Source organism: Sus scrofa, chromosome 4 (assembly GCF_000003025.6).
Source record: "Sus scrofa isolate TJ Tabasco breed Duroc chromosome 4, Sscrofa11.1, whole genome shotgun sequence".
NCBI lineage: Eukaryota > Metazoa > Chordata > Mammalia > Artiodactyla > Suidae > Sus > Sus scrofa.
The window spans coordinates 67,246,297-67,270,019 of NC_010446.5; the positions used below are offsets into that span (position 1 = coordinate 67,246,297).

The 23,723-nt window shown below is 41.9% G+C and overlaps 1 protein-coding gene across 3 annotated transcripts in view; it reads left to right on the top strand.

Annotated features, from left to right (window-relative positions):
* CPA6 (carboxypeptidase A6) overlaps nucleotides 1-23,723 on the top strand; it is a 254,242-nt gene that overhangs the window by 88,956 nt on the left and 141,563 nt on the right. For all 3 annotated transcript variants that reach the window (XM_021089270.1, XM_021089271.1, XM_013996693.2), the window contains one exon: nucleotides 10,920-10,995. In XM_021089270.1, coding sequence (XP_020944929.1) covers nucleotides 10,920-10,995 — 76 coding nt within the window. The remainder of the gene's footprint in view (nucleotides 1-10,919; nucleotides 10,996-23,723) is intronic.

Here is a 23,723-nt window from a genome sequence, read left to right on the forward strand (position 1 = left end):
CACTGTGCCACGACGGGAATTCCTAACTTGCAGTTTTAAACTCAATAATGACTATATTTTTCTCTCCGGAGCCAAGTCCAAGACAGACAAGGCATCTTTTCCTTTCACCAGGCATTTTTTCCACCAGTCATCTTTTCACTGAGGTTGTTAATCTGTTAGTATCTCTGATCTAAAAGTTCACTTGGTTCAGATTCTAGACTTCGGGGATTGTCCAGTTGCCTTTGGTCTAGGTAGGCGCTAGCTTCAGTATTATATCATCATTTTCAGCCTCTGAGGTTTTCCCCTACCCCATTGCCAGCCTACCCATGCATATTAAAAGATACACTGCACACATATACGTAGTCCAGTATTGCTAAGATTTTATACTGAAAGGATATTTTAGGATAACTTAGCCCAACAGATTATTCTGGCAGATAGAGTCCTGGGTGAACCGCTTGTATCCTCAGACTTCAAAACCACTAAGCTTACATATGCCAACGGCTCTCAGCCCACCAGGACACCAGTCTTCTTCAAGTATTGAAGTCTTGCCATCTTCTTTGACCCATCCAGCTAAACCATTTTTTTATACATATTTTTGTTAGCTAACCAAACTTGGGTCTGTTCACCTAGTGGGCAGTAAAGCCAATCTACTGACACCGAGTTGAAGGAAAGGAAAGTATGGCATTTTTGTAAGGCCAAGCAAAGAGAAGAGGCAAATCGTGCTCAAAAGACACAAACTCTTGATGGCTTTCAGGGAAAGGTTATTAAAGGCAGCAGTGGGGGTGAGGGTGGTAGGGTACCTGACCAGCTTGTGGGCATTCTTCTGATTGGTTGGTGGTGAGGTAACAGGGTGGTGGTTCAGGAGTCAACATCATCACCCTTCTGGTTCCAACCCATCTGGGGTCTATGTGCTTGTGGTCAGCATGCAGTTAACTTCTTCCACCAGGTGGGGGCTTCAATCTCTGCAAAGCTTCTCAAGGACATGGCTCAGGATATTATCTATAGCTCTTGAAAAGGAACTAGAGCATCTTGACTTTTTTTTCCCATCTTTTTTTATAGGTGATTAACAATGTTCTGTCAATTTCTGCTGTATAGCAAAGTGTACACTGTGTGTGTGTGTGTGTGTTATATATATACACACGTTCTTTTTTCACATTATCCTCCATCATGTTCCATCACAAGTGATTGGATATAGTTCCCTGGGCTATACAGCAGAATCTCATTGCTAATCCTTCCAAATGCAGTAGTTTGGGTCCTTTGCTTTAGGGCTTAGCTACCACTGTTTCACGCTGCTTGATTGTTTTGTTTCTGCATTTATTTTGCTTCTCTGATGAAATCCACTCTTCAGAATTTGGGGAAGCCTAGGAGGCTAAAGTTTTTCCGCAAATAAGAGATGGGGAAACTGGGGCTTGGTCCCCAGGAGGGCCCCATAGGGTCCTGCTTGGTCTCACTTTCTGTGTAAATTATAAAACATGTATTACATGCTATCTTATATCATGATAATAATATAAGGCACTATTTATGCCTTATGTACCCAACATAATCTTTGATTATGCTAGATTATACATGCTTTGTAATATCTTTCTTTTTTCTTTCTCACCACTTGCATGGAATAATTGCTGCATAGTTATCTGTTGAGTCCATGACTTGTTCTCCTTTGTGGTAACAGTCTCCTCAGATTGAGTCCTATTTTTAATTACCACAAGAAGGACTTGTCAGATTTGACAGTATTGTATAGAAAGTCCTTGACGTATAGTGAAGCTATTATCTTACTGTAAGAAATTAATTTGGTGGCAAGGTTCCATCTTACTGTTTTTTTCTTCTCTGACCTGTGCAAATGGGAGAAGAGGAAATTTCCAATCTTTAAAATGGAAGCCAATTTCAGAAATTTAAAAGATGTCAGTTTACAAAAATCCAACTTCAATTCTGCAGATATTTCTCAATTGTTTATTACGTATGAGACACCACGGTAGGACATTCAACCTCTTGAGAACATTTCTGTTATGAAGTGAAGTACCTCAGTCAGACTTTTGAAGACTATGCTTTTCTTTTCTCTCCTGTTAAAAATAACTACAGCAACAAAAAACAAAACAAAACAAAAAAAAGGCAGAAGAAGAAGGTCATTACTTCTGGCTAATGTTAATCCAAGAGAGAAGTCTTAATCTTCAGGTCCCAAGCAAACTGCCACATGGAGCTTCTTCGTGTTCTGAGTACTTTATATTACAACTATAAACCGTGACCAAAGAAGGGAGACTCCATTTACTTTCTAGAGTATTATCTGCCAAGTTGTCTCTTATTTATTCCTTTTCAATGAAAATTTTTCATGTGCATCAAAACACAATCTTCCAACAAGGGAAATACAGCTCTGAGACCTTTATAATAAACAATCTGCATGTGAACATTAATTTTTTTCTAGATGGGATTACTTAATGGCTTTCTTTGTGCTCGGGCATGAGATTTTTTGTTGTTGTTTAAAAAGTGAGCATCCTATTATTAACTCTTCAACAAGATACAAGCTTTCAGAAAATTCAGCAAATTTTTTAAACTGTCCTATTTCTCTCACAAATGTCAGACCAGTCTTAGCTATTGAGTACCATGAATCTTCCCTTCTGCAAGTATAGTTTTTTAAGCTGCCATCAAAATTAAAGGGGTGTTGAAAGAATGGTATTCAAGGAGGAAAGCAAGAATGTCAGTATGTGTTTTCCCACCTGTGAAGTCTTTGTTTACAGTTAAGTATAAGTAAATTTAGTTATTCCTTATCTCATCCCTAAAAAGAGCCAAAGTAAGTCAAATCATGTTTATTGTGCAACATGCTTTTGGTTACAAGCAGGGGACATATGACTCAAATTGGCCTCCACACTAAAGAAAAATTTTACGCTATATAGCAGAAAGTCCAGAGGTAGGACAAGCTTGAAAGCTTGTTGATTCTATAAGCTCACTGCAGACCTGGGTTCTTTCTGTCTCTCCACTCAGTCCTCAGAATCTGCTTCACCCTAAAGCTCCCTCCTTTCATAATTACAAGCTTCCAGCAGCAGGCAGGGTTATACATTATTTATGTTCAACAAGAGAGTGAATCTTCTTTCTCCCTCAACCTTGGAATATCAGTGCTTTCCTTAAATTTGATTGGGCAGATTTCTAGCACGTGTCTATCACCAGACTACATGTTGCCAGGGGATAGCCAAGCTCCGATTGGCTGATCAAGACTCATTCCTGGGGTGTATGTCTGAACACACCGGTCCCCTTAGGGTTTAAGAAGGGCCCAATGAATTTAGGAGGGGCAGCCCCAGGTATCCATGAAAGTCATCGAAGCTGATACTTTGTGAAGGGCACCTTTAGAAATCCTTATCTACATCCAGGTAAATTGTGTCTTTATTGAAAAACTAAACATGTGTACCTTGTCTCAATGGAGAGAAACATCCCTACAGGACTATCTCTGAAATTATTTTCCCTCTTTATTTTATGTAAGTTACTGTTACAGAAAAGAGATCACCTTATATGTGTGGTTTTTGATGCCAAAGAGCTTCCTTGTGAAGAGCTAAAATAGTCCCAAATTAAGAAACTGATCAGGGGTTCCCGGCGTAGTGCAGTGGTTAGCAAATCCGACTAGGAACCATGAGGTTGCGGGTTCAATCCCTGGCCTCAGTGGGTTAAGGATCTGGCATTGTGGTGGACTGTAGTTTAAGTCGCAGATGCAGCAGAGATCCTGAGGTGCTGTGGCTCTGGCGTAGGCCGGCGGCTACAGCTCTGATTAGACCCCTAGCCTGGGAACCTCCAACCTCCATATGCCGCGGGTACAACCCTAGAAAAGACAAAAAAACAAAAACTAAGAAACTGATCAATAGCAAACTATTACATTTAGGTAAGCAACAAGGTCCTGCTGTATAGCACAAGGAACTATATTCAATCACTTGTGATAGAACATGATAGAAGATAATACATGAAAAAGAATGTGTGTGTGTGTGTGTGTATATATATATATAAGAATGTATATATATGTATATGTTTTATATATATAATGTGTATATATATAATATATATATGACTGGGTTACTTTACGGCAGAAATTGACAGAACATTGTAAATCAACTGTAATTAAAAATGTTTTTTAAAAGAAACTCATAAATAATTAAATACCCATGGAAATGTCAAGAAATAAAAGCACCAGCAACAACTCAAAGAGGTTAAATAGACTTTTTTTCTTTGGCCACCACCATGGCATGTGGAAGTTCCTGGGCCAGGGATTGAACCTGCACCACAGCCCCAAAAGGTTAATTAGATCCACACCTAAATCGTGGTTTGTTTCTGATATTTACAGTGAAACAAACTTGGCAAATCATCTGCTTTCAGCTCTTTAGATTTTAAAGGATAATAAAAGTATTTTTCTGTAGAGTAGCTACTCTGTATTGAGAGGCTATGATAAGTTAGGCATTTCCCAGATAGATTTTCACTGGGACCGTGAGAATAAGCCCATAATGAGTCGGAACTGCTCTCTCCCCAGCACCCACCACCATGCCTGGCACATAGGATAACCTTCATAAATGTGGCCAAATGAAATAATGTGCACAAAACCCTTATGCAACAGTATTTTATTGTTTCCCCAATTAATGATTAGGCATCCTTGGCTTTAAGTGTGTAAAGAACTTGCTCAAGTAGTAGAGCTTAGATTGGAATTCAGCCTTACTCTTTATCTTCCTTAAATGAAGAAAGAACTGGATCAGAGAAAATAAACCCAGTGACTTGGAGACAGGAATGAAAACCTAAAGTATTTGAAGCTTATGTGTTCTTTTTTTGGGGGGGCGGTGCACCCACAGCATATGGAGGTTCCCAGGCTAGGGGTCGAACTGGAGCTGTAGCCGACCGCCTACACCACAGCAACACCTGCTGTAGCCGACCGCCTACACCACAGCAACACGGGATCTGAGCCATGTCTGCAACCTATACCACAGGTCACAGCAATGCCAAATCCTTAACCCACTGATCAAGGCCAGGGATTGAACCTGTGTCCTCATGGATGCTAGTCGGGTTCATTAACCGCTGAGCCATGACTGGAACTCCTGAAGTTTATGTGTTCTTAATACTAGTGCATCTGTTAGGATGTTCCAGATACATCAGGTGATAGAAATTCATCATAAGGATACATAAGGAAGAGGGGGTTCTATTTCAACCTAGTTCCCTGGAGCCAAACAAACAAGGATTATGTGTCAAATGCCTGTGCTCCCTGCTTGAGAACTTTGCCACTGGATGTTTCTAGGATCTGGTGCCACCACTCCTGATACTGCAAACTTACTGATCTCTTTTTTGTGTCTCAAATGCATCCCAGAGGTGGGATCAGAGTGCATCAGCTGTCAGCCACTGGCCAGGAGAGTGAGCCTGGCTGGGCAAGGCTCATTTGCCATTCCACTTGACCTTGACCGTAGTCCACTGACTGTCTTTAAGTTAGGTGTGAAATTAGGTGTGATCCCAAGGGAAGGAGTAACATGACACCACTACCAAAAAAAAAAGTCTAACATTGAAAGATTTTATGGGTCTATTCTATAAAACATAACTCTTATGTCGTTCAAATTGTCAAAGCATATTACAGAGGTGGGAAAAAAATCCCTAATTACTTCCATTAAGTTAGCATAGTGTTGATACCAAAATCAGACAAGAGTGATTCAAAAAGAACATTATTTTTTAAGATTAATTTTTAAGAGCCTCCCTTATGAGCATAGATATAAAGCTCCAAAAGATAATATTAGTATTTGGAATCCAGTTGTTCATTTTAAAAAATTGCACTTAAAAACCAATTTATTAAGTGCAAAATAAAAAGCAAATTTGTATTATAAAACAAGTCACTGTGTGTGTGTGTGTGTGTGTGTGTGTGTGTGTGTGTGTGTGTGTGTAAATGCAAGGTGGAATGAATTCCAAGGAATAATGGCTACCAGGGCAGATGGGAGGTTTGGATTGGAAAAGAATTGGGAGGGGAACTTTATTATTTCACATCCCCAGTAATATTTTAATTTTTATAAACATGGATTCATAAACTAGTTATGTAACTTACAAAGAAATGTAGAGTTTAATAATGGAATCAATTGTGAAAGATCATGCCAGGAGCCGGGGGAAAATCTAGAGCTTTCAGAAGGAGGTTGAGGAGGACACTCAAGTTGCTCATAAAACATGATCTTCTGATGGCGAGATCAAGGCATACATAGCAATGATTATGGCAGGCCTTGAACTCCAACAACATGGTCTTAGGTATTATGATGACTGACAGAAGTCAAAGACAAATACTGTATGTTTTTACTTATAGGTGGGATCTAATAAACAAAACAAGTGAACAAATATAACAAAACAGATTCATAGATTCAGGGAACATACTAGTGGTTACCAGAGGGGGAAGAGGTTGGGGAAGGGGAGAAATAGGTGAAAGGGGTTAAGTGGAACAAACTCCTAGTTATAAGGGATGTGATATACAGCACAGGGAAATAGTCAATATTTTATAATAACTTTGGTGTGTAATCCATAAAAATACTGAATTACTATGTTGTAACCTAAAACTAACAAAATATTGTAAGTCAACTATACTTCAAAAAATTTTTAAATGTATATAGTTTGATTTAAAACTAAAATGAAAAGGCAACTGAGAGGTCACCCTTCTCTTCTGCAACAAGGACCCTGAGAACCAGACAGATGGTAACAAGTTTGAGATGTTGTTCTCTTCCTGAATTCTTTTTTCTTCTCATTAGACATTTAATAAATAGTCTTAAAATCAATTAAATTTATTTAGTCTTGTCTTATTCATGTGGATGCTATGATACATAAGGATTAGTCACCAAATTTACCACCAGACCTGATGCTAACATTATAGGAGCATAACCTCATTTGTCCTATAAGGCCAGGGGACAAGATATCAGCATAACATGAGTAATACACATTAATAATTACCGTGAGATTAGTTATCTGGGATATCCTACTACCTCTCTATTACATCTTTAAACTGTAATTTATAACATCCATGCAGCCTTTCCTGACAACTTTCTATAGGCGGAGTTGGAAATATCTGATTTACAAGCACCCCTACCTATAGGCAGCTGGTTGCCCAGTCATCTCTCTAACCTCAACCCATATTCAGACCTTTGATTCCTTCATCTTAATCCCATGAGGTTGCCACCTAGCGGTTAAAAAAAACAGATAAACTAGAAAGGAACCCTCAATTCATCTGTGATAGTTGTACACAGCTAGGTTTTCTAAGTTACAGTAGCTACTTCACTACCCGAAACTTTCCTGTTTGTGGTCCTGAATTATTGTTCACCACTTCACAAAATCCTGGCTATCAGATCACGAGAGAGTAAGCTTTCCGTTTGGTAAAACAAATGAGGCATTTGGAAAGTATTCGGTTTTACATGCTGAATAAAGGGCTCTTTGGTTTTGGTTGCTGGCTAGCCTACCAGTATAATTTATGGACTTGCAAAAAGATATGACTTTTCATGGGCTTTCTTAAATGGCTTTCCTTATTCTTTGTTCTTTGATAAATAATCAAAGGGTCATGAACATATTTCTCAAGTCACACTTGAGAAATTCTACAAGCTGAGGTGAATTTTTTTGTGATAAAAATGACAAAGCTGGGCGTTCATGTTGTGGCTCCACAGTCACAAATCTGACTAGTATCCATGAGGATGCAGGTTCAATCCCTGGCCTCAATCAGTGGGTTAAGGATCCGACATTGCCGTGAGCTGTGATACAGGTCACAGACGCAGCTCAGATCCTGCATGGCTGTGGCTGTGGTTTAGGCTGCAGCTGTAGCTCCCATTCAACCCCTAGCTTGGAAACTTCCATATGCCACAGGTGTGGTCCAAGAAAGAAAGAAAGAAGTGGGGGGAGGGAAGGAAGGAAGGAAGAATGGAAGAAAGGAAGAAAGAAAAAAGAAGAGAAATCTGGGTTTAAACAGTCACTTCCAGGGCTGAAGAATCCCAGAGGTGATTCCATATTATCCTATACTCGCTGAAGAGGAACCAATTGCCAAAGTGAATTATCTATTATCTTTAAAAAAAGAAAAAAAGAAAAATCTTTCCATGGCCGTAAAGCAGCTACAGATTGCTGTCTTTGCACTCTTGAGGAGTTAACAGGGCCCCAGATGGAGGTGTTTTTCAGCAAGCTGTCAGGTAATCCATCCCTCAAAAACAACCGCATCATCTCTCGGAGTTGTCTTTCTTTGCCAAGAATTGTGTTGGGACAGGTGGGAAAAGCCAGGACAGGATGAATCTGGGAAAAACAAAGGTCCGAGAAATGTGTAACAGAAATGAAAAAAAAAAAAAAAAAGGAAAAAGAAGGGGGGTAATGACATTTAAATTCCAAAGATCATATTTGCAGTTGTTTTACAGTGATTTGATTTGATTTTTTTTTTTTTTTTTTTTTTTTTGCTTTCCTTCTGCTTTCTTGTTCTTCCCAGAAAAATAGATTTTGTGACATGGATGGTGAGAGGTTGTGTTGTGTGATTGTTGAGGAAACCAAAGCTATAGAGCCATGTTAGAGTAGCAGTGTGTAAAACATGCTAAATTATCATCAGCAAGCCAGAGGTCTTTTAATTCACACGCCTAAAGGAGGTATAATGGGATCATATGAAAGAACAAAGCTGAAGTGACTGGAAATGCAGAGTCCTCAAGAATGTCCAACAAGGGAGTTCCCTCCGTGGCGCAGTGGAAACCAATCTGACAAGCATCCATGAGGATGCAGGTTCGATCCCTGCCCTCGCTCAGTGGGTTAAGGATCCGGCCTTGCCATGACCTGTGGTGTAGGTTGCAGACATGGCTGTGCCTGTGGCGTAGCAGTGGCTACAGCTCCAATTCAGCCCCTAGCCTGGGAACCTCCATATGCCACGGATGTGGCCATAAAAAGAATTAAAAAAAAAAAGATCCAATCTGGAAGTTTTTCTTGGGCTCTGATGTTCTCCATATTCATCTTACCTAGCCTTCATGACTGCTATTCATCTAAGCAGTAAAACCAGGGAAAAGCATGCAAATTTTATCTTTATTCTGGTACAGCTTTGAGGCTGGAGGGAGAATTTGTGGCTGAACTGCTGGAGTTTTGTGCTTTATGTGTGTGTGGTATTGGTGACATTCTACTTCATCTGCAGTTATCGTAAAATGCCATAGAGGATTATGGAAAAGATTCCTTCTTCTTAAATACTTACTGTTTCCTTACCTTTCCTCTGGAAACCAATTATTCTTAATGATCTCCTTTATACCAAACCATTAGTAAATATGTAATAAGTATATACTCTATGCAAAACACATGGAACAGTTGTGATAATTACATACTAGAGCTATGCTTCCCAATCTGGCCTCGTCACAACATCATTAGAAAATGCTAGGGAGTTCCCGTCATGGCGCAGTGGTTAACAAATCTGACTAGGAACCATGGGGTTGTGGGTTCGATCCCTAGCCTCGCTCAGTGGGTTAAGGATCCGGCGTTGCCATGAGCTGTGGTGTAGGTTGCAGACGCGGCTTGGATCCCGCGTTGCTGTGGCTCTGGTGTAGGCTGGCAGCTACAGCTCTGATCAAACCCCTAGCCTGGGAACCTCCTTATGCCACGGGAGCAGCCCTAGAAAAGGCAACAAGACAAAAAAAAAAAAAAAAATGATAACACCTGTCTGGCACACCTGGGGGAGGGGGGAGGTTGCCACGGCAGAGAACTCTCTGGCGGAAAGCCGGACACCTCGAGTCTTCTCGGGCAATTCAGAATCTATACTGAGAATCTTTATGGATTGTTCCCTATAATTTCAACTCTGGTAAAATTTTAATGGCTACAAAAATTGATTTTAAATTTTTATCACTTTGAAAATTTTGCATAATAGACCATAATGGAAAAGAATATGTAAAAGAATATGTATATAAATGAATCACTTTGCTGCATACCAGAAACCAACACAACATTACTATCAACTATACATCAATAAAAAATAAGTTAAAAAAATGTATAGGGAGTTCCCGTTGTGGTGCAGCGGAAAGGAATCCAACTAGTATCCATGAGGATTCAGGTTTGATCCCTGGCCTCCATCAGTGGGTTAAGGAACCAGCGTTGCCGTGAGCTGGGATGTAGGTCGAAGATGCAGCTTGGATCCCGCATGGCTGTGGCTGTAGCATAGGCCAGCAGCTGCAGCTCTGATTCAACCCCTAGCCTGGGAACCCTCATATGCAGTACCTGCGGTCCTAAAAAAAAAAAAAAAATAGCAGTCTGTATTTCATAGCACACCTGCAACCAATTGTTTGCCCTCTGACTTGGCCCCACATATCAGATCAAGAAATAAGATGCTCCATAGAGATGGGCTTATCTTACTGTTCTCAATGTGGGAAGAATCCAAACCAGGAATGTTCCATTGTATATGGATTTCATAGGTCCTCTCATCAAAAGTTACATTCTTTTTCAGCATTAAGCTAAAAAATTTAAGAATTAAGGTTTTGGGGGGGTTTTTTTGGTCATCAGGAATTTTTTTTCTTGGTATCAGCTCTGAGGTATTTATGGAAGTTCTCGTCCTGTTGCCACTGTTCCTATGTTTGGGGCCTTTCTCTGCTTCAGTGTGAGTTTGTAATCTTGAAAAGATGATTTTAAAAAGAAAGTGAATAATGTTAAGATGGAAGGAAAAAAGACCAACACAGAAGTTCCCATAGGGTGCAGCAGGTTAAGGATCTGATGTTGCCGCTGCTGTGGCGTGGGTTGTAGCTGCAGAGCAGGTTCAATCCCTGGCCCGGGGAACCTCCCCATGCCATGGGTGCAGCCAAAATTAAAAATTCAAAAGACCAGCACAATTAGTGACAAGAACAGGATAAAATTTCTGCTGGCCTGTCCAGAGTTGTGCTGTTTTTCTTAAATGCGGAGATAGTTTTTTAAAAGTTAAGAAAATAGAGATGGCTATGTCTTTATTTCTGAAAGGTAAATATCACCATTTTTCCCCTTTCTTATAGTGATAAGGTGATAAGACTTATTCCCAACACGAAAGATGAAGCATATGCACTGAAGAAAATGTACCACCACCTGAAGGTAAGCAGGTGTCTGCTCACTTGTCATTCCGCTGATGATGTGTTTACAGTCTGCGGACTGGAGTGGAATTCTTCCCTTCATTAGTCAAGGAAAGAAAATGCTAAGAGAACTTAAAAGTGTTTTTTAAGGATAATTAAGGTTGCTCAAAATGTATATCCAAGCAGTTATCTATTTACTAGTTCACTTATTTATTTTCCCCCTTCCTTAGTAGAATGGAAGCTTCAGGAGAGAGCTTATCTAGTTTTGTTCAGTTACTCCGTTCTCAATGAGTATCTTGAACATCCTAGAAGCTCATTTTTTTTTGAATGAATGAGTCGATTTGGTTTATAATTTTCCAGAGCTTCACTTCTCCTTGAAATCTTCCTGCTGATCAGCGAGACACATTCCTTCTAATTAAAACTTCAAGCAGACGTGAGTTGACGAAACTAAAGCTAGAAATTCAAGTTAATTAACTTTGCTATGTTTCAGTGGGTCCGATAAGAGAATTTTGTTGGCAAAGGTTGAAGGGCTTTGATTATTCAATCTTTGATGAAGTCTATGGATTTTAGACTTAGAGGGCTTCTCATCTCCCCATTACCACATATAATTGGGTGTTAACTTTAGCTAAAAGCTCATGATGCGAAGGGTGTTGATGAACGCCAGTTTTTCCATGCCTGCTAAGACCAGAAGCATCCCATAAAGTTTGTGATGGTTTAGCTTCATTTTAATGGATGCAAAGCAGGTTGCCAAGGAGGCCTCATTGACCTTCACTGAGGGATGGACAGACAAGTGTCCCAGGACAGAAGTACAGTCCTCCCTGGAGATGGTGTTAGGGGAAGGACAGAGGGATAGGCTGGAGGGCTTCTGGAGATATTTATCATTACTGACTTTTTGGTCTTTTATTTTGGGTTTGAGTTTCTCTTTGACATCTTCCCCTCAGATACTGAATTTATTTGCAAATGAAGTTTTGAAGGTTTATTGATTGCCTTCCTTCCTCCTTGTCCCCAGCACCCCCACCTAACACACACACACAGTGTCCCGTGTAAATTTGGGGTCTCATTGCAAGGGCCCAGAGTGAGGGTGCAGGAGCTGATCACACACTGCTGTGATCGTAGCCAATACCAGAGGCGCTTGGCCTGCCGGGCACATCCTAAACCTCCTCTCCCTCAAAGGGATCACTGCTTCTGGATACTGACATTGACCATCCTCTGGTCACGTGTGATCATTAACCCCACAACAGCCTTTTCAGCAGCAATACCCAAACGCTCTCTGACAGCCCACCAGGGACTCAAAAGTTGCACAGAAACAAAGCAAGTTTCACATAGCAGTTTCTGTCTCTGTTGACCCTGGGCTGTAGAAATATCACTGGTAAAATAAAATAGCCCCTTTAACATCTTAGAGGGCAGTATTTCAGGGAACAACTATTCGGAATCAAATATTAGAAAAGAGGCTTTGTCAAAGGACTTCCCCCCCCCCACCCCACCCCCCGGTTTGTGAATTGGTTTGCATGGTAGGCCTTACAAAGTCATGAAGACAAAATTGCATAGTTCAGTATGTGATGATCACTTACCACTATCAAAAGCAGTAAAATTATATCAGTGAGAACTGTGGAGATTACTTACAAGTCATAGATCATCGTGGATCGGGAGTTCCTGTTGTGGCTCAGCAGATTATGAACCCAACTAACATCCATAAGTATGCCAGTTCAATCCCTGGCTTCGCTCAGTAGGTTAAGGATTCAGCATTGCCATGAGCTGTGGTGTGGGTTACAGATGCGGCTCAGATCCTGTGTTGCTGTGGCTGTGGTGTAGGCCAACAGCTGCAGCTCCAATTTGACCCCTAGCCTGGGAACTTCCATATGCCACGGGTGCAGCCCTAAAAAGCAGGAAAAAAAAAAAAAAAGAAAACCAATCATAGATAGAACCAAAAGATGTTGAGCATAGATAGGACAGTGGGCATTGATGACAGACATTGATGACAAACATTTACACTGTGCCCTTTTTGTATTTAAAGAAAAACGTTCCTGTGTATCGCTTTCATTTGGTCCTTAAGACAAGGGAATAAACTGGGGTAGGAAATGGTTGGAAGTGCAGGAGCTGAGAAGAGAACTGAGCTGGGGAGGAGGCTGGGGAGGAAAGAGGGGAGCAGAGGGAGGGGGGAAGGGAGTTAATATTCGAGTGTGGACGAAGCTCTAGGGAGTCCACTCCACAGGGAATTACATCCAGCCCCTTGCAGTCACTATGTGCCAGTCCCAGTCTAAGTGTGTGACTTGCCTCATTTGTACCAATCTATGGCTTGGGTACTGTTATTGCTATCTTATAGATAGAGAACCTGGGAGAGACGGAGGGTAAGAAACTTGGCCCCAGGTCACAGTGCAAAATCTGCACACACACTACCAGGCAGTGCCAAAGCCACTGGAACCCAGACGAAGCTAGAACCCAGATGAAGAGGATCAGAGCCTCTAGTCTGACTTTGCAGGGCAGTGGAAGCTGGTCTCCGAGTGTGATCATTATCCTGCTCTTGGTTCCATTATTCCTTGAGTCAGGGGTCACCAAGACCACCTCTGTGTTGAGTGATTTGCAGAAGGACCCTCACAGCTCAGCTTATAGTCCTAATCAGACTTATAACGTGTTATAGCAAAAGGATACAAAGCAAAACCAGCAAAGGGAAAAGGCACGATGGAATGATGTCCAGGAGAAACCAGGCTCCTAATGGAATCACGTGGGATGTTCTTTTTTTTTTTTTTTTTTTTTTTTTTGTCTTGTCCTTTTAGGGCAGCACCCACGGCACATGGAAGTTCCCAGGTTAGGGGCCAAATTGGAGCTGCAGCTGCAGCCTAGGCTACAACCACAGCAATACCAGATCGAGCTGCCTCTTTGACCTTCACCACAGCTCATGGCAATGCCGGTTCCTTAACCCACTGAGCGAGACAAGGGATTGAACCTGCATCCTAATGGGTGCTAGTCAGATTCATTTCCACTGAGCCACGATGGGTACTCCCACGTGGGGTGTTCTTAATTCCCTCAGTAACAAGTTGTGATGAATGACGCATGTGAAGTATTGGCTACTAGGGAAGCTCGTTGTAGACAAGGCCTAGGATTTTATTGGGCCTCATCACATAGGCCCCTTCTGCGTCCCACATAGCAAAACTCCAGATTTCTGAAGGCAAGCAGACATTCAGCACAATCTATACTGTTTGCACAGACACTTGGGGTACAGGGAGCCACTCTTCTCCGTGATTATGGTGGAAACCCTTCCACAGTCTAAGTTCCCAGGCCACTCTTGCAAGAAGATGTTTCTAAGGTTAGCAGTTTGGGGCCTGCTATATTAACTCTTTGCACATTTCATTTCTTTTACTAAAGAAATAGTTTTATCTGGCTGGAGTTTGAGACACTGAGCTTAAATACATTTCTATCTAAAAGCATCATGTTAATGTCATTTTAAATTCAAATGATTTCATTGCACGATCCTCTTGCATGGCTAAAAGCAGCAGTTGGGGCCAGGCAGAGAAAGCAGCCTGCAGAGAAGAAAGAATATGACTGTCTGTCACCTGATGCCCTGTGGAGCTGATGGGACAGAACTGGGGCCATTGTTAGCCGCTCCTTTGCACACCCTGTGCCCTACCTCCAAGGGGAGAAATGGGGAGGGCTTGCTGGGAGGCCTTTAGTTGCCTTCTTTCCCCACCTCATAGGGTGATAGACAGAATTCTAAGATGGCCCCAGGATTTCTGCCCTATGGTGAATACTCACTTCATAACCCTCCTCTGAGTGTGGGCAGCAGGTCTGTTAATATGTTGGGATAGTCATTCTCTTGGGACAGAATGTATTGTGCTGCAGAAGGGTAATGACCTGGGGTGGGCCTGACCTAATCAGGTGAGCCCCCCTTAAAAGCAGAGCATGTTCTCCAGCCATTCCCAGAGGAAGAAGTCAGATGCTACTGCCGGCGTGGAGGGAAGCTGAGATGTTGCCAACTGTCCGTGGGAGCCATGTGGTAAGGATAGTGCCTGCTTGGATGTGAGAGCCATCCCCAGCTAATAGGCAGCAAGGAAACAGAGATGGTTGGTCCTTTAACCACAAGGAACTGAATTCTGCCACAATCATATGAGCTTGGACGAGGACCCTGAGGTCCTAGCCCAGCTTGTCCCTTGATTTTTGCTTAGTGAGACCCTAAAGAGAAAAATCCAGCCAGCTGTGTCTGGACTTCTGACCTTCAGCACTGTGAGATGACGAGTGGGTGTCGTTTTAAGGTGCTGAGTGTGTGATACTTTGTTCTACAGCGGTAGAAATGACTATGCACAGTAAGATAACATTCCTGCATCTTGGCTTTTGATGGCTCTTGGTTTAACAGCATGTATGAATGCTTTAAGTTAATTTTTCTGATTTTACTGGCCATAACCCAGCATTCTGGGAAAAGTGAAAGGCAATTGGAATATAAGCTTAGGCTAAATTCACAGTGCCTTATCTGAAACCTGAACAAATGCAAAGTGTATGTGCAATGTTGAACGGGATCTGAGAAGGTACAGTCAGAGCATAGCTAATTAGACAGAGAACTGCTGTTACAAAGCTGGTTACTTTCCTAATTAAATTTTATGGTTTTGCTGAAGAATTAAAACAAGAAAGTTAAATAGAAAACCATGCCTCCAGAGAACTGGATTGAGAAAGCACCAACCAATTAAATTGTTAATTAAGAGCATAACCATGATTTAAATAAAGTTATGATGGAAAGAGGACAGTTTGCAGGTGAGTAAAATTAGAGTCTGAACACCATGTTCTGCCTACATTTCTTGATGAAGTCTTTGTGCTCTGAAGGAATAGAAATGGCTTTATGTAAGATCACAACGTTTCTCTTACAGTATTGACACATCCTTGTTGAAAGAAAAATTAATGTTTGCTTCCAGTTTTCTCATCAGAGATCTGTAGGATAAACAACTTCCCTGTGTTCAAGAGCTGATCATTTTTTCAAACAAAAACATAGCCTCAAAAATATGAGTCTGGGAGTTCCCATCATGGTGCAGTGGAAACGAATCCCACTAGGAACCATGAGGTTGGGGGTGGGATCCCTGGCTTTGCTCAGTGGGTTAAGGATCCGGTACTGCCATGAGCTGTGGTGTACATGGCAGATATGGCTCAGATCCCATGTTGCTGTGGCTGTGGTGTAGGCCAGCAGCTGTAGCTCCAGTTGGACCCCTAGCCTGGGAACCTCCATATGCAGCAGGTGCAGCCCTAAAAAGGACAAAATGACAAAAAAAAAAAAAAAAAGTCAGCTTGTCAGTTGTCATTGAGTGACATATCAAGAGCCATAAATTTCCATGGGAAAAGGCTGCACTTCATAGGAGGGAGGCTTCATCCTTTCTCCTTTGCTTGGTTGTGAACTTGGCTGCTGCCTTTCCCAGGTGTGATCGCCCTCCTCAGCACTGCATTGTAGTTGACTGTGCTTTTCTCTAACCCCTCTTGGTACCCGCCCAAGTCATGCAGCTGGACCTGCAGGAACTGAAGGACACCTGTGGTCCCTAGGAGCTTATAAGACAATTAACCAACCGGATGGTTTGATGGATTGGGAAACTTGAGAGGAAGAAGATGGGTAATAGAATTCTTGCTATGGGAGTTATTCTGTGTTTCATTAAAAACTGATTGTGCCATTATAAGATCTCTTAAGCATGGCTGAGAGAGGCAGAATTCTGAGATGGCCTTTAAGACTCTTAGCCCTGGGGATGTTTCCTCTTGCCGCAGGTTGAGGATACAGCGTTGCCACAGCAGGTCATAACTGCAGCGGGTGCTCAATCCCTGGTCCAGAAACTTCCACATGCCACAGACATGGCCGAAAAAAAAAGAAAGATTCTTAGCCACACCTTCTCCCAGCTATTCCATCAAACACTATTCTAGGTTCTGCTTTAAAAGGATTTTGCAAAATTTTAAGTCCCAAATCAGTTGACCTTAAAATAGGGAGATTATCCGGGTGGGCCTGACCTAATCAGGTGAATGCTTTAAAAAGACAGTGTTCTCTCCACTTGGTTGCAAAAGAGGAAATCAAAGTAGGCTCCTTCTGGCCTGGAGAAAATCAAACATACAAGCTAAGAGCTTCTAGGTAGCAAAAAATTGCAGGAGGCCTCTAATTATTGACAGGTGTCCTCCGTTGACTAGAAGGAAAAACAGGGACCTCAGTCCTACAACCACAAGGAAATAAATTTTACCAGAAACCAGTGAGAATATGAGAGGATCCTGAGCCCCAAATGAGACTGCAGTCTATGCTAACACCTTGATATCAGCCCTTGGATATCCTGAGCAGAAAATCAAGTCATTTATGACCTACAGAAATAGTAAAAACTTGAGCTGCTAAACTTGTGATAACTTAGCAATAAAAATCTAACAAAATGGCCTCAAACAGCCAATGGCTCAGCAAGCTAGCTGATGATACAGAGAAGCATTACAAATGGTATTAAAAGATGAGAGTGAAGAAGAGACCAAAACTTTGATCTGTCAATATGTTTGGGATAAGAAAGACCATTTACATTTTGTTGTTGTTGTTAAAGTCTTTGTAAAGTAATGAAGCAACATTAATTGGCTTTCTCTGTCATGATGTTTGAAAGAGAGACAGCTCCTTAAAATCCTGATCGGTGCCCACATGCAGTTACGGATTAAATTTCAGGAATACAAATTTCAGACATGGTGTGTAGTTTTCTCCCTCTGTGTGGCTGTTGGTAATGAGTAAACTCAATTTAAAAAAAAATGAAGAGAAGCAATACAATATGTGGAGAAAACAGGAATACATTAGAAACATTCTTGCAAAAGTAAAAAAAAAAAAAAAAAACCCTACAGTGTTTTATGATATTACCCCAGATCTTTTATTTTACTTGCTCAAATAGTTTGACAGCATGAACTTGGACTAACTGCCAAATTTTAATTTGGCCATGTTTCCTTTCTGTTTGCAAGACTTCTCAATTTTGATGTTGAAACATGTTTTGAGATGTTTTTACACTTTAAAAGTAGTTATTCTTACTGGATGATGGCAACTGCTATTCCTAAAGTGCTTGTGACTGGATGGTTTGAGAGGCCAGGTCCAGCACAGTCTCCCATAGAAGGTGATCAACCAGCCTCATTCATGTGCCTGCCGTCACTCTCACGTCTAGTGGTTGGCTGTGGGCTGGGATGACAGGACAGCTGGACCATGGGTCTCCCATGGTCTAGCGGGGTCACAGGGGATCCAAGAGCAAGAGAGAGCAAACTTACAAAGTTTCTTGAACCAAAGCTTGAAACTCAAGATATACTTCAGCTACATTCCACCAGCCAAAGGAAGTCGGAGGGCCAGCCTAGATTCAAGGAGTGGAAAAACAGACTAATTCTTTGTAGATCACCCTTTGTGTTTATTCTTGTGATTTCCACAAGAATTGGAGGGCGTGGTTTTCTCCTTGTCACATGTGAATCTCACTCTTTCCACTTTTAAGGAACATGAACATGGGACAGAGGATAGAAAAATAGATGAAGTTCCTTATTCAAGGACAGAGATGAGACTTCTTGGTCACTGAGAGGTTTCCTATCAAGTGTACAGACTATACTTTTGGGCCACGTCTTGGACTCATGAACTCACAGCAGCCTATTGCTCAGCCACAGGGCTTGAATCCAAGCCACAGTTATGACCTACGCTGCAGCTGTGGCAATGCCACATCCTTTAGCTCACTGGAGCCAGGGATTGAACCAGTGCCTCCATAGTGACCCAAGCCACTGCAGTTGGATCCTTAACCCATGGCATGTGTCACAGTGGGAATTCCTGCTTGATTTTAAAAGTTTCTGGCTTTTTACCGTATTTTCTTTTCTCTAGCTGCATCAGTGTGGAGTGATTTCCCCTGCCTTACCTGGTTTTAGAGGTCTTTTTTGTAAGCAGGATGGAACCTTTTTTAGAGAAATGAGCACCAGCGTGTCAATGAGTACCAATGACTAACAGGGATTGACTATCACCATCCAAACACTTATTAAATATTTGACCTTGTGAGGTCTTGTACAGGTCAGATGTGAAAGAAATTAGCCTGGTGATTAATGACAGTCTGACCCCTGGATTTAGGTTCTAGCCTTTATGTCCAGACCCTCCCACATCACATGAGTGTCAGACAAATGACCTGATTTCTCTGTGCCTCCACTTCCTAATCTGTAATGTGGGCAAATCCAGAAAGACTCAATAATCCTCACATTTGTCTTAGCCGATGGCTGTAACATAGATATCTTTACACTGCAGCAATTTGTTGACTGGTTGTGTCTCCCTCCGCAGATTGAGACCCTGCCGAGAGCAAAGACTCCTTAGCATTCTATTTGGGTGGGATCAGTGTCTGACTCAGTCTTGCTTCCCTGGTACCTGGCTGTAGTGGTCACTCAATGTACCTTGAACAGATGAGCCCATAGAATTCATTCATTCAACTACTTACCTATAATTGTAATACAAGCAACTCGACTTGGATTCTAATCAAGAACATATGTGTGACTGAATATATTGCCAACAGGGGGAGTTCCTGTCATGGCACAGCAGAAGCAAATTTGACTAGGAACCATGAGGTTGCAGGATTCAATCCCTGGCCTCGATCAGTGGGTTAAGGATCCGGGTTGCCAGGAGCTGTGGTGTAGATGGCAGATACAGTGTTGGATCTGGCATTGCTGTGGCTCTGGAGTAGGCTGGCAGCAACAGCTCCAATTGGACCCCTAGCCTGGGAACCTCCATATGCTGTGGGTGTGGCCCTAAAAAGACAAAATACATATATATTTTTTTTTCCAGTAGGGTCCAAAAAATAGAAACAGGAGTAGAAATGAAAATCACTACAGAATGATGGGTTAAGGGACTATCAAGGAATGGGCAAAGGTGTGAGGTAGAGGAAGTTATATCTCTTCAATTACAAAAGAAGCTGGATAAGGAAGTAGGGTTTCTATAAGAACTTGATACAAAGTTTATTGAGTTCCCTGGTGGCCCAGTGGGTTAAGGATCTGGTGGTGTCACTGCTGTGGCTTGTGTTTGATCCTTGACCCAGGAACTTCTCCATGCTGAGGACTCAGCCAAAAGAATTTTTTTCTTGAGCGAATCATCTGTAAAATCTACCATTTTCTGCTAGAGCTTCCAATCCTAAAAACTTTAGGATTTTGCCTTTGGGCATTGGCTAATTTCAATGAATACAATAAAGCTAATTAGCATAATTTCAATTTGAAATATTGTAATTTGAAAATCAGAGCTCAGGTGTTGTAGGCGTCAATGTGTTGTTCATATAATTAAAGATCTCTATATCTCTTTAAACCTCTGACATGCTTGATTTACACATCCACTCCTTTCTTATAACCTAAAAACAGTTATTAGGGATGCCTATGAGGCAGTTCTCTGTGCCCTAAAAAAAATTCACAACAGCTTTTGCATATTCATCAACCACCAGCACAAAGACTTGACTTGATTAAAGACATTTCCTGTTTTCTACCATTTTGTTTTTATAGCTGTTCAACTGTGATTGGAATTCCCACGGTCCCACAAATACATCTCTTAGATCTTTTCCTGATAATTGCATCTGCTCTCAGGCCATCTTATCCCGAGTGCTCTATTCTCTCACATTTTAGTCACGTTTTGAAAATGGACTGATCTGGGCTGAGAATCAGCATCATATTCATGAGAAAAGAGGTCCACGGAGCATGGGTCATCATCTCGCAGGAAAAAGATGTTGAGCCAGTGCAGGGACTGGTGATCTTTAAGAGGATACATCCCACGTCTTGTTTGTTCACTCCCTGAGAGACTATCAGGGTCACAGGCAAAAGATGTCTTCATGTTGATGGACTAGGCTGAGACTAGTGGTGGTACCCAAGGAAGCCAGCCTTGGGCGCTCAGGCAAGGAGTGAGTGGGTGGGAGGATAAGCAACCAAAGGGCAGGCTGTATTCTTCTCTCATTCAATAGGCACCCCCACTCCTTGCCCTACAACCCAAACTACCACAGCCAGAGCCTAGCTTAATGCAGACAGCCCATTTGTTTACGCAATAGGATCAGTCAAGGTCCGGTCAGGAGACAGAAATCACACAAGGTTTTTGAACAGGAAACGTTTTTATATGAAATAGCATTAACTAGTACATGGTGAGTAAGGACTAAAAGGTATAAGACAGAAAATATAAGCAGAGAGAGCAGCTACTGCCCCCAAGATGAGAAGGAAAACACAGGAAGGGGTTAAACTTGACAGCCTTTTTCACCACCCTGCCCCCTACCCCAAGGCTGAGATTCAGCCCTCCTTGGAGTCAGTGGCCCCCTGAGTGATGGAGAAACTCGCCAGGCAGGGTGCCAGCAGGCCAGAGCTGATCTGGAAGAAGCTGCTTGCTGTGGTGTCAGAAAAACATACCAGAGAGTAAGTGCAAGTGGGACTCGCATGTGCCACTAAAAGCCATGTCATAGGAGCAAAGAAAGCAAGTGGGAGCAGGAAACAGAAGCTCCTTCCTCTGCTGTCTCGCCCTCTCCAGCGCACTTTTGACAAAGCCTGACCCCTGACCAGCTATCAAAGGAGAAATGTTTACCAGGTATAGCTCACAAAGTCTCACAAAGCAGCACCAAAAGGGGGTGGATTGGGAGCTGAAAGGCAGTGTATTAACACGCAACCTTTGCTAGTCCCAGAGCTATGGTAGTTAGCAAGATAAACTAGGGCACCTCTGCTCACTACCCTACGACCTGAAAAGGAGCGAAAAGGGGGTTCTCATTGTGGCTCGGTGGTAACAAACCCGACTAGTAACCATGAGGATGCAGGTTCGATCCCTGACCTTGCTCAGTGGGTCAAGGATCTGGTGCTTCCATGAGCTGCGGGGTAGGTTGCAGATGTGGCTGAGATCCAATATTGCTATGGCTGTGGCAGCTCCGATTCAACCCCTAGCCTGGGAACCTCTATATGCCACAGGTGCACCCCTAAAAAGACCGAAAAAAAAAAATCCAAAGGGGAGAGAGAGTGCAAACGTCATGGCAAGGGGCAGCTATCAAGAAGAATGACAACACATCCTTCTACCCACCAAAAAAGGAGAGCGAAGGGATTTCACAATTGGGCTACACTTCCTGGGTGTCAAGCTCTCTGCTAAGTACCAGATATTGCTTATTGACATGGGCTCCACAGTTTAAAGAAAGGCTGGGATTCTTTTTTTTTTTTTTTAATTTTATTTTCCCACTGTACAGCAAGGGAGTCAGGTTATCCTTACATGTATACATTGCAATTACAGTTTTTTCCCCCACCCTTTCTTCTGTTGCGACATGAGTATCTAGACATAGTTCTCAATGCTATTCAGCAGGATCTCCTTGTAAATCTATTCTAGGTTGTGTCTGATAAGCCCAAGCTCCCGATCTCTCCCACTCCCTCCCCCTCCCATCAGGCAACCACAAGTCTCTTCTCCAAGTCCATGATTTTCTTTTCTGAGGAGATGTTCATTTGTGCTGGATATTAGATTCCAGTTATAAGTGATATCATATGGTATTTGTCTTTGTCTTTCTGGCTCATTTCACTCAGTATGAGATTCTATAGTTCCATCCATGTTGCTGCAAATGGCATTATGTCATCCTTTTTATGGCTGAGTAGTATTCCATTGTGTATATATACCACCTCTTCCAAATCCAGTCATCTGTCGATGGACATTTAGGTTGTTTCCATGTCCTGGCTATTGTAAATAGTGCTGCAATGAACATGCGGGTGCATGTGTCTCTTTTAAGTAGAGCTTTGTCCAGATAGATGCCCAAGGCTGGGATTCTTATTCCAGTTTTAGATGGGAAAAAAAATGCAATCATTCTGCCTTCCATTCCACAGACGATTTTTTTAATTTAAGGTGTTTCTTGTGAACATGGTTTAAGGAGACGTCTCCCCTGAAATCTTTATCAGCTTTGAAAAGAAAATTTTGGCAGAGGTTGTTCCGCAGCCAGCCAAGAGCAAGAAAAGACACGGAGATGGAGGGGCATAGTCTGGCTGGACGGAGCGGGGCTTGCCCCATGCTCCACTCTGTGGTCCTGCAGCCACGCACGCCTGGGCCATTACCCATTCCTCCCACCGCCTCCAGCAACACTCCTCACTTTTTATTTCTTGATTAATAATGTGTTCAAATCATCTCAGCACTTTTTAATTTAGTATATCTAAATAATTGACATCGAGCATGAAAAAATTATTTTTCTCCCATGACTGTGTGAGTCATAGAGGAACAGCTATGAAGCTAGAGGAGAAATAGTGACAGTGAACGTGGTATTTTGATATTTCCATTTTAGCATATCTAAGGTTGACTCTACAGCTCACAAATCTTATTGTTTATCATATGTATTTCAGAACACACCAGGCAAAACAACATACAGGCTATAAAGGAAACACAACCCTGATTTTGGAATAACAAATTTCTGGGGGTCACCCAGTCTCCTTCAGGAGCATCAGAGCCCTTATGGGGCAAGAGATCAGTTGCTCAAGGTTGGCGGAAATGAATGATATAAACTGAAAGTTGACTTTCACAGGACTTAAGATATTGCCTAGAATAATTTTTTCCTTAGTAAATTGTACCAATAAAGTCAATATCATACAACCATAAGTATATTCAATCTCAGATAAGGAATGCAAGAGACATAAGCCGTAAGAGTTAATTCTCTGATTTAGCCTTTCTTCATCATCTAGAGACCATGACACCTATGAGTCATGGTCTCTAGAAAATGTCCAAGAAGCCAGAAGATGACATCAATAAGGAGGAAGCAATTACTTGAAGGGGTTATAATCAGAATTCCAGATAACATTAATTTTTTT